The sequence below is a fragment of the Neovison vison genome, chromosome 7 (assembly GCF_020171115.1).
Source record: "Neovison vison isolate M4711 chromosome 7, ASM_NN_V1, whole genome shotgun sequence".
Lineage (NCBI taxonomy): Eukaryota > Metazoa > Chordata > Mammalia > Carnivora > Mustelidae > Neogale > Neogale vison.
In genome coordinates, this window is record NC_058097.1 from 191,182,004 (window position 1) to 191,194,163 (window position 12,160).

Below are 12,160 nucleotides of genomic sequence, written 5' to 3' on the forward strand. Positions count from 1 at the left end.
CTTGTGCAGTTATTGTAATTGCTCTAGTGTTAATCTGAGTTGTATTGTTTAAGATTTTAACTATACTTTCCAGAGAAACCAAAATAACTTTGTTATAAAAAGTTCAATTAAAAAAGCCCTAAAAAACAGTAAAATAAGCAATAAGAAAAAATAGAACACTATGAAATATCTATTTAGCCCATCAAAAAAGGCCGTAGCAAAGAATAAAGATGTAAAAAAGAAAGGACAGTAGAAAACAAATAGCAAAATAGATGTAAATTCTGTCTTAACAGTAATTACATAAAATATACATTTTGGAACTTCATTTAAAAGGCAGAGATTCACAGAATGGATATAAAAATATGATCTAAATACAGTTGAAACTTTTTTTGTTGTTATTTTTCTTTTTTGTTTCAAGTTTTTATTTAAATTCTAGTTAGTTAACATATAGTGTCATATCTGTGTCAGGAGTAGAATTTAGTGATTCATTACTTACATGTAACACCCAGTGCCCTTGAACAGCATGGGTTTGAACTGTGTGGGTCCACTTACAGGCAGATTCTTTTCAATAAATATAGTACAGTACTATAAATGTATTTTCTCATCCTTAAGATTTTATTAACATTTTCTTTTCTCTAGCTTACCTTATTGTAATGATACAGTATATAACACATATAAAAATATGTGTTCATTGACTATGTCATTGATAAGGCTTTCAGTCAACAATAAGCTATTGGTAGTTAAGTTTTGGGGGAATCAAAAGTTATATGTGGTTTTTGACTGAGGTATCAGTGTCCCTAACCCCCACTTTTTTCAAGGGCCAACTGTATATTTTGTCTATAAGAGATATAGTTTAGATTCATAGACACAAATAAGTTAGGAAGGGAAAGTATGAAAAATCTATACCATGCAAAAGGTAATCAAATGAGAGCTGAAATTGTTATAGGTTATTTTATATTAACATAATATGTAATAGACTTTGAGATGTAAATTACTAGAGACCAAAAAGATACTTCATAATGATGAAATAGTCAATTAATCAAGATATGATAATTATAGATTTATATGCAGCTAATAGAGCCCCAGAATTCATGAATACATGTATAATACTGACACAGAAGAAAGAATACACAGACATCTTCAACACTAGTAGCTGGAGACTTTAATATCCCACTTTCAATAATGGATAGAGAGCTTACCAGAAGTTCAACAAGAAAACAAGAGGCTTAATACTATAAACCAACTATACCTAACAGATAACTAATATAGCTCTTCAACAACAGCAGACTGTAAGTTCTTCTCAACCTCATGGAAAACATTCTTTAGGTTGGATGATATATGAAGACATAAAATAAGACTTAATAAATTTAAAAATATTGATCCTACAAAGTATGTTCTCTGACTACAGTGTAACAAAATTGGAAATTATAATAGGAAGAAATTTGGGAACTTTACAAATGTGTGGAAATTATATAACATACTCTTAAATAACCAGAGGTCCAAGAGGAAATCATGAGGAAAACTAGAAAATATTTTGAGAGGAATGAAAATGAAAACACCACATACTGCAACCTGTAGAATGCATCTAAATCAGTGATTAGTGGGAAATTTATACCTGCATATACCTATATTAAAAAAAAAAAGAAAGGCTTCAAATAATTTAACCTTCCCCCTTAAGGCATTTGAAAAAGAAGGGCAAACTAGAACCAAAGTAAACAGAGGAAGGAAATAACAATGATTAGATCAGAAACAAATGAAGTAGGAAAAAGAGTAGAGAATAGAAAAACAATCAAACCAAAAGGGGGTTCTTTGAAAAAAAAAAAAAAAACACTGAAATGACAAACCTTTAGCTAGATTGACCAGGAAAAAAAAAAATGGAGAGAAGACTTAAACATCTAAAATCAGGAATAAAAGTGGGGACATTATTATGAACCTTACAAAAATAAAAAAAAAATCATAAGGGGATCCTATGAACAGTTGTATGCCAGCAGTTTATAAAATTTAGATGAAATGAATAAACTCTAAGTAAGATACAAACTAATGACTCAAGTGAAATAGATAATCTGAATATATAAATAACAAGAGATTGGATTAACAAAAAAAAACTTGCCACAAAGAAAAACTCATGCCAAGATGGCTTCATTTTGAAGTGAATTTCATCAAACATTTGGGATAGAATTAGCACCATTCTTTCTCAAACTCTTCCAGAAAATAAGAGAGGAGGGAACACATTCTATAAGACCAGTATTGCCCTAATATCAAGACTAGACAATGATACCATTAGAAAACTATAACCAACATCTCTTATGTAAAGACAAAAAAATCCTCAAAAAAATATTACTAACCTGAATCCAATAGTCTATAAAAATAATTATATACTGAGAGCAAGTGGGATTTATCTCAGGAATGCAAGTTTGGTTTAATATATGAAAATCAATCAAGGTACTACACCAAAGTGAGGGAAGAAAGGACATAGGGCTTAGTAAGTATAGCTGCTATTGGGGCGCCTGGGTGGCTCAGTGGGTTAAGCCACTGCCTTCAGCTCAGGTCATGATCTCGGGGTCCTGGGATGGAGTCCCACATCGGGCTCTCTGCTCAGCAGGGAGCCTGCTTCCTTCTCTCTCTCTCTCTGCCTGCCTCTCTGCCTACTTGTGATCTCTCTCTATCAAATAAATAACCTATAAAAAATAATTAAAAAAAATAAATAAAATCTTAAAAAAAAAAAAGGATAGCTGGTCTGCCATCTACTGCATAGCCATACATTTAAATATAGCTACTCTCAGTTCTCATGATATGTGATTTTAATAATACCTATTTCCTTCAGGCTGCAGAGTACTTGCTACAGTATATGTTTGCAAGACCACAGAACATTCTGATCTCCATTGACCTGAGAATACTGTGTGTGAAGAAAATTTGAAGAAATCTGTTTGCTTAGGAAAGATTTCCATTATCAAGTGGCCAATAGAACTCCAGATTTCTAAAAAAAGGCCATTGAAAAGGCATCAAAATCTGTGTTTTTTAGACTTCTACATCAGACAAGTTGGACAAGAACTTTTAACCTCCATTTGGCCTCCAACTCTACATCTTAGTCTGCTTGAAAATATATCAAGTCCAATTGTTCTTATGTGTTCATTTATAGTATAGTCGAGAGGTTGACTTACTATCTTAACCTTCTCTGGTGCCCTCAGCCAAGGAAGTTATTTCCATGGGGATAAGCAATCTAAATGAAACCCCATGTTGTTTTTACAGCCTTTAGTGCCCATTTTGTGATACCCAAGGGCTGGGAGGAGGAATGCTTTATTACATAATTTATAGACCAAGAATGTAGTTTATGCCACATAGGCATAAACTGCAGGGAAAAGAGACATTTGGGTGAAGATATGTTGTTCACAGATGCATTCTCTCAAATAGTTATTTCTAAGGCAAATCTTCAAAAAACAGAGATAATTAATTCCCGAGAGAGCAAAGCCTTAGATAGAAAGCCTTGATGCTCCCAGTATCATCTCTAAACATGATGACTCAAAAGGAAGTTGTTTTCTTATTTTAAGGGCAGAATAAGAGAGTTGTATAAAGGGATAGAAATATGTGTGTGTTTTTTTCTATAGCCATAGAGCCAGGTGCTGAAGATCAGAAGATTCTCAGTACCTAAGGACTTTGAATTCCATGTTCGAGATAACAATTTATTTTCCTTTGACTTGAATATCTAAAGCGTTGGAGCTTTGAAAATGCCATTGTCCTGTTGGTGGGGACTTGAGAAATATACATGTACATGGCATGATGTTTGAACAGTTATGCATAATGGTTATTTCTTTTTCCTGAATACATTGGGCATTCTCCTTAACAACAGAGGTAACCAGGTAAGTTAACTAGAATTGCTGGTTTTTAATCCAGTTTCTTACATTTCCATTTTCCCTCAAGGGGTTTTGAAATTAAAATCGTTGAAATATTGCTTTCTGATATTTTATGGGTGACCACTTTTAGATATTGTAGGATATTTTGCAGAAATATTTGTTCTCTTCACTCTATATGGAAATATCCATAATATATCAGGAATAATTTTACATTTTATGGATTCCTGAGTCAATTGCTAGGATTTTGAATGTGGAAACAGTGCAGTAGAACAGCAAATTGGAACTGGATGGTCACTGAAGGGTTTCCTTCAGCGTTAGGGCATATAGTATGGGATAGGCAGCGACTGGTTTATGTGTGGTCACTCATTTCATTGAAGTAGTACTCTGATTTTCATAATTTCTAGGGATGAAAGAGGGGGAAAAATCTCTTCTAATGATAGGAGCAGATATGAGAGGCAACTGAAAAGAAACAAAGATAAATTTGAGGTGAAGCCAAGACAGGCTGTATGACTTTTACCATCATTAAGATAGGTCAGCATGGAAGAGAGGAGAAAGGACAATGTTTGGATTCTGTTTCTTAAAGGAAATCTTAAGCCCTAAAACTGAGAACCATGAGGAGGGTGCATTAATATATAAGATCTGCAAGAAGGAATGTACCTCCTGCACAGTTGGGAAACTACACTAAATCCCAGGCTCGGAAGCACTTGTTATTCTGACTCTTAACCGTTCTTGGATTTCATTCTAACTTAGGTAAGACCTTATTTCTGCTATAATGGATATAGTCCCAACAGTATGATGGCATTTTTGCGTCCTTAACTCACAGTTAGCTCCCCCCATCCTTCCCCATTGTTTTTAGAGATTCAAGGCAGGCATTGCTAAAGATAAGAGATGAAAGTTAATTCTCTTTGTTACCTTAGGGTGACATTTTCTTGTAAACATTCATTTCAAGGGAAGCAAGATGTGATGGTAGAAAAAAAAATCACTGCATTGGGCACTAGAAGACTTTTTTCCTGTGGTCTGATCTAAACAGCTGTGTTTTCTTGGACTTTATCTCTCTGCAACTTAGTGTCCTCATCTTTAAAGAGCATATATGTTTTCATTGCAAGGAACTAGAGCATTTTTACTGTACAACAATTTTAGCATTCAATGGACCCTTGAAATCATTAGAATCTGACTCTACATTTCATAGTTTAGTGAAATAAATGCCATGGATTTTATATGGTCTCCGGTGGTGGCTTTAGTTACCAACCCACTTGTCCAAACTCTGACATTGGCTGATTCTCAGAAGTAAACTGGATCTGTATTGGAGAGGCACTTAGTGCTGATGAGCTAGAGGCAGACATCCTCGGTTTAAAAGCAGTCTCCCCCCCCGCCCATTTTTAAAATCATTATCACTTTCGGCAAGTCATTTACCTTCTCTCTCTTTTTTTTTTCCAAGATTTTATTTATTTGACAGACAGAGATCTTCCTGCTGAGCAGAAAGCCTGATGTGGGGGCTTTACCCCAGAACCCTGAGACCATGACCTGAGCCGAAGGCAGAGGCTCTAACCCACTGAGCCACCCAGGCACCCCCTTTTACCTTCTCTTGACCAGAGTTTCATTATATATACATACACATACTGTTATCTTCATAACTGGCACTTTTATGAAGATTAAGTGAAACAACGCATGTGAAGTATTTCGTATGGCGCCTAGCACATGACCACCACACATTAAAAATGAACTATTATTGTAGGAACTACATGTTGTGAAAATAAATCTCCACATGCTATTAATAATGGAGTAAAACAGAGCTGTAATAAAAGTTTCCATTTCAAAATGTTTGAGTATGTGAATTTAAACAAGTAACAAAGATTTCTGTGCTTAGAAGAAATTTGTCTGAAATAAGAAATAAGTCGTTACTTTTTTAAAAAAAGATTTTATTTATTTATTTGACAGACAAAGATCCCAAGTAGGCAGAGAGGCAGGCAGAGAGAGAGGAGGGGAAGCAGGCTCCCTACTGAGCAGAGACCCCCAACGTGGACGTGGGGCTCGATCCCAGGACCCCTAAAATCATGACCTGAGCCGAGGCAGAGGCTTAACCCACTGAGTCACCCAGGCATCCCCGTAAGTCCTTACTTTTAATTGCAGTCTGAGGATTCTTTTATGGAAGACCAGGTTCATTCTGTTTGATCAACACTATTCTCCATTTCTCACTTATCCAAAAATATGAGTATTAGAGGGTTTGAGTAGTAATAGGTACATTATTGGTCTTTGGACTAGGACAAGAAAAGAAACTGATCCTGTGCTTGAGTCTGTCAATTAATAGAGGGCATCAAACACATTAATTTTGACATAAGACCAAGTTTTGTTTGTATGTTTGTTTCTGTATGGCTTGGAACAAAAAGGGGTAGATGAAAATTATAAAAGACAAGCATTTAAAAACATACTCAAATTACTTCAAGATTTGCAAGAAACAAGTAAGTGAAATAATAGTAATGAATGAGTCAAATTTGGGGTTTTCTGTTTGATTTTGATCATAAAACCCAATTTTTGGCCTGGACCTTCAGGAAGCTATAAAAACATATTAGTTGGTTGTTGGTTCTCCCAAAGGTCTTCTCCTTTAGAGAAGAGTTGACAATTAGAAGTGAACTCAATTTTCTTCTCAAGGGTTCTCATCCCTGGAAGGATTATCTGATGCATTGGGCCTCCAGAAGCTAGACCACTGTCTTGGGGCTTGGACTCTTAAACTACCTTTTCAGTAAAGCACTTATGGGATCATCTGGAAGAGGTGTTCTTTCCATGTACCTCATTATGTAACTTGCCCATATATAAGAGGAATAGTTTATCTTAACCTTCTCTGCCTTTATGATTTAAGAATACATTGAGATACAGAGAATAAAGCAACCTGAGGTCCAGGAAAAAGTGAGCATTAACAATGGCAAAACTTAGCTTTAAATACTATATTGAAATTTAATTCCATGTCCACTAAGAGAAGTTTTGACCTACCTATTCCTAGAAAGTTTTGGAAAGGGAAGGGATCATCTGAGATTGTCAGACTACTGTTAAAAGTCAGAGTTTTATGTACTGTTTGATGATTTTATGGTTCCTTGTTTCTTTCCTTTTTGTTTTTTAGAAGTAAAGCATTCCTTCCTGAAGTTTTTTTATCCCCCACAGCACATAGATGGAGAATAAAAGAAATGTGACTGAATTTATTTTAATAGGTCTTACACAGAACCCCATGATGCAGAATATAGTGTTTCTGGGATTTTTGGTTCTGTACTTGGTAACACTCTCAGGCAACCTACTCATTGTGGTTACCATTACCACCAGCCAGGCTCTGAACTCTCCCATGTACTTCTTTCTGACTCATCTTTCCTTGATAGACACAATTTATTCTTCTTCTTCAGCTCCCAAGCTGATTTTGGACTCCCTTCATGAGAAGAAAACTATCTCCTTTAATGGATGTATGGCTCAAGTCTATGCAGAACATATTTTTGGTGCTACTGAGATCATCCTGCTGACAGTGATGGCCTATGATCGTTATGTGGCCATCTGCAAACCTCTGCACTATACAACCATCATGAACCACAGGCTGTGCCTTCTTTTGCTAGGAGTGGCCTGGACTGGAGGATTTCTCCATGCAACGATTCAGATCCTCTTCACAGTCTGGCTGCCCTTCTGTGGCCCCAATGTTATAGATCATTTCATGTGTGATTTGTACCCTTTGTTGAAACTCGTCTGCATGGACACTCATACCCTTGGTCTCTTTGTTGCTGTCAACAGTGGTTTCATTTGTCTTTTAAACTTCCTCCTCTTGGTTGTGTCCTATGTGGTCATCCTGTGCTCCCTAAAGAACTATAGCTTGGAGGGGAGGCGCAAAGCCCTTTCCACCTGTGTTTCTCACATTACAGTAGTTGTCTTATTCTTTGTGCCCTGTATATTTGTCTATCTGCGCCCAGTGATCGCTCTGTCCATTGATAAAGCTGTTGCTGTCTTTTATACTATGGTGGTCCCAATGTTAAATCCCTTAATCTACACCCTCAGAAATGCTGAGGTAAAAAATGCTATGAGGAAGCTCTGGAGAAAAAAAGTGATTTCAGATAATAATTAAATAAATCTTTGATACAGAAGTAATAGAAGTAATCTAATGCAAGCTTCTTGATATATAGATGAGGACATATCTTCTGCCCATTTTTTGATGTGTTTGCCTGTTTCGTGTGTGTTGAGTTTGAGGAGTTCATTATAGATCCTGGATATCAACCTTTTGTCTGTACTGTCATTTGCAAATATCTTCTCCCATTCCGTGGGTTGCCTCTTTGTTTTTTTTGACTGTTTCCTTTGCTGTGCAGAAGCTTTTGATTTTGATGAAGTCCCAGAAGTTTATTTTCGCTTTTGTTTCCTTTGCCTTTGGAGACATATCTTGAAAGAAGTTGCTGTGGCTGATATCAAACAGATTACTGCCTATGTTCTCCTCTAGGATTCTGATGGATTCCTGTCTCACATTGAGGTCTTTTATCCATTTTGAGGACATCGGCTCTAACAAGAATTTGGATAACGCTTGCCAATAGCCGCTTAAATGCAAAGCTAAGGGTTGAACTGGAATCCATACTTACTGTCTCCCATCCCACACTCGTATCATTACAATTTACTGCTTCTTAATCCATAAATATTTACTTATTACTTAGAATCTCAAATATCTTTAGAACTAAAATATATGAATCTAGAATATTGTACTGGTTTTAAAATAATCTTATATAACATTAAGATACTGGTTATTACTGATTATAAAATAATAGGTTTAATGATATTTCTTTACTTTGGACTCTAGCACCATTATAAATTTTTCCCTTTGTGAATTTTCTTGTCCATTAAATCTTGGTTGTACAGTAAAAAGAGATACTATTTATCAAATACCTGTAAGTTTGGTGTCGTATTAGGTATTTTCCATGTTGTATCTCAGGGCCTAATTAGGAGACAGATAACACAGTAATTTGAACAGGGAAGGGTTACATACCTTCATGTTCATTATAGCAGAACATTAACTGGAAAGGGCTAATGATTACTCTAAAGAATTCCCTGCGACTAAGAGGTGAATATCAAAGGAAGGAGTACATTTAAAAGGTAGAATTCCTCCCCAAAACTGGGATTCATCTTTTGGAGAAGGAGTAGTTGTTGCCCATTGGATGGTGAAGTTCACTCGGTTGTCTTGGCCAGAAAGAGTTTATGGTAGCTGGAGAGAGACTGACAGGAAAAAAAAAAATGGACTGGTAAGCTGGGAACTTCCCTCTGGGCTGCTGATAGTCTGAGGCTGCTGAGCAGAGGACTATGGCCTGGACTGGCAAAAGGGAAACAACCCTCTAAGGCACAGATGGACCAAGGCTGGTGGAAACCACCCCAACTAAGGTGCAGATCCACTGAACTGAGAACTTGATCTCTGAGTGCTTGTGTGATTCACTGGAATTTGCCTGCAGAAGTGCCACTGAAACTCATTGGGAAATCATCTATGGAGGTGGCAGTGTCAGCACCACCAGATGTTTATCCAGGCTCCTCCCCCAAGCAGGCACTCTTGGAAACTATGTAGAACAAGCTGAGATGAGAAGCATATCCAAGAAATCATTACCCAGGCCAATGTCAATAAGCTTTTTCCATATGTTTACCTCTAGAAGTTTTATGGCTTCAGGTCTCACATTTAAGTCTTTAATTGATTTTCAATAGATTTTTTTTTTCCCAATTTATTTATTTTCAGAAAAACAGTATTCATTATTTTTTCACCACACCCAGTGCTCCATGCAAGCTGTGCCCTCTATAATACCCACCACCTGGTACCCCAACCTCCCACCCCCCCGCCATATGTGGTACAAGATAAGGATCCAATTTCGTTCTTTTGCATGTGAATATCCAGTTTTCCTAATACTGTTTATTGAAGAGACAAGCCTTTCCCCATTGAGAAGTCTTGATATCCTTGTCAAATGTTAAGGGGCTGCATATGGAAGTGTTTATTTCGGGACTCTCAATTCTGTTCCATTTATTTAGGTGTCTATGGTTTGTCTCCCTCCCTATCCCATCTTGTTTCATGGATTCTTCTCCTACCCACTTAAGCCCCCATGTTGCATCACCACTTCCTCATATCAGGGAGATCATATGATATTTGTCTTTCTCCGCTTGACTTATTTCGCTAAGCATGATACGCTCTAGTTCCATCCATGTTGTCGCAAACGGCAAGATTTCATTTCTTTTGATGGCTGCATAGTATTCCATTGTGTATATATACCACATCTTCTTGATCCATTCATCTGTTGATGGACATCGAGGTTCTTTCCATAGTTTGGCTATTGTGGACGTTGCTGCTATAAACATTCGGGTGCACGTGCCCCTTTGGATCACTACATTTGTATCTTTAGGGTAAATTCCCAGTAGTGCAATTGCTGGGTCATAGGGCAGTTCTATTTTCAACATTTTGAGGTGTCTATTTTTATTCTAGTACCATACTGTTTAGATTACTACTGATTTGAAATATAGTAGTTTGAAATCAGGAAATGAAAGTGTGATGCCTCCAGCTTTCTGTCCTTTCTGGGGTTGCTTTGGCCATTCAAGGTCTTTTGTGGTTTCAGATATATTTTAGGATTTTTTGTTCCATGTCTGTGACAAATGCCATTTGCATTTTGATAGGCATTTTATTGAATCTATGGATTGCTTTGAGTAATATAAACATTTTAACAATATTAATTTTTCTAATCCACAAACATGGGATCTTTCCATTTATTTGTGTCTTTTTCAATCAAATTCTTATAGCTTTCAGTGTGAAGAATTTTCACTTACTAATTACATTTATTCCTAAATATTTTTTTCTTTCTGATGCTATCATAAATGGAACTATTTTCATTTCCTTTTTTAAAATTTTTTTAAAAATTTAATTTCAGCATAACAGTATTCATTGTTTTTGTACTACACCGAGTGCTCCAGGCAATCCATGCCCTCTATAATACCCACCACCTGGTATCCCGACCTCCCACCCCCCCCGCCCCTTCAAAACCCTCAGATTGTTTTTCAGAGTCCATAGTCTCTCATGGTTCATCTCCCCTTCCAATTACCCCCAACTCCCTTCTCCTCTCTATCTCCCCATGTCCTCTATGCTATTTGTTATGCTCCACAAATAAGTGAAACCATATGATAATTGACTCTCTCTGCTTGAATTATTTCACTCAGCATAATCTCTTCCAGTCTCGTCCATGTGGCTACAAAAGTTGGGTATTCATCCATCAGAAAGGATGAATAATACTCCATGGTGTATATGGACCACATCTTCCTTATCCATTTGTCCGTTGAAGGGCATCTGGGTTCTTTCCACAGTTTGGCAACCATGGCCATTGCTGCTATAAACATTGGGGTACAGATAGCCCTTCTTTTCACTACATCTGTATCTTTGGGGTAAATACCCAGGAGAGCAATTGCAGAGTCATAGGGAAGCTCTATTTGTAATTTCTTAAGGCATCTCCACACTGTTCTCCAAAGAGGCTGCACCAGCTTGCATTCCCACCAACAGTGTAAGAGGGTTCCCCTTTCTCCACATCCTCTCCAACACATGTTGTTTCCTGTCTTGCTAATTTTGGCCATTCTAACTGGTGTAAGGTGATATCTCAATGTGGTTTTAATTTGAATCTCCCTGATGGCTACTGATGATGAACATTTTTTCATGTGTCTGATAACCATTTGTATGTCTTGATTGGAGAAGTGTCTGTTCATATCTTCTGCCCATTTTTTGATATGATTGTCTGTTTTGTGTGTGTTGAGTTTGAGGAGTTCTTTATAGATCTTGGATATCAACCTTTTGTCTGTACTGTCATTTGAAAATATCTTCTCCCATTCCATGGTTTGCCTCTTTGTTTTCTTGACTGTTTCCTATGCTGTGCAGAAGCTTTTGATTTTGATGAAGTCCCAGAAGTTTATTTTCGCTTTTGTTTCCTTTGCCTTTGGAGACATATCTTGAAAGAAGTTGCTGTGGCTGATATGGAAGAGATTACTGCTCATGTTCTCCTCTAGGATTCTGATGGATTCCTGTCTCACATTGAGGTCTTTTATCCATTTTGAGTTTATCTTTGTGTGCGGTGTAAGAGAATGGTCGAGTTTCATTCTTCTACATATAGTTGCCCAGTTTTCCCAGCACCATTTATTGAAGAGACTGTCTTTTTTCCACTGCATATTTTTTCCCATTGAGATCAGGAACACAGCAAGGATGCCCACTCTCACCACTCTTGTTCAACATAGTATTAGAAGTCCTAGCAGCAGCAGTCAGACAACAAAGAGAAATAAAAGGTATCCAAATTGGTAATAAAGAAGTCAAACTCTCT

The 12,160-nt window shown here is 36.9% G+C and overlaps 1 protein-coding gene across 1 annotated transcript; it reads left to right on the forward strand.

Annotated features, from left to right (window-relative positions):
- Positions 1 to 886: 886 nt before the first annotated feature.
- Positions 887 to 7,923, forward strand: LOC122914330 (olfactory receptor 4C12). The gene is made up of 2 exons (XM_044260963.1): positions 887 to 895; positions 6,994 to 7,923. Exons 1-2 carry the CDS (start codon positions 887 to 889, stop codon positions 7,921 to 7,923), a joined length of 939 nt encoding a protein of 312 aa, XP_044116898.1.
- The last annotated feature ends 4,237 nt before the right edge of the window (positions 7,924 to 12,160 follow it).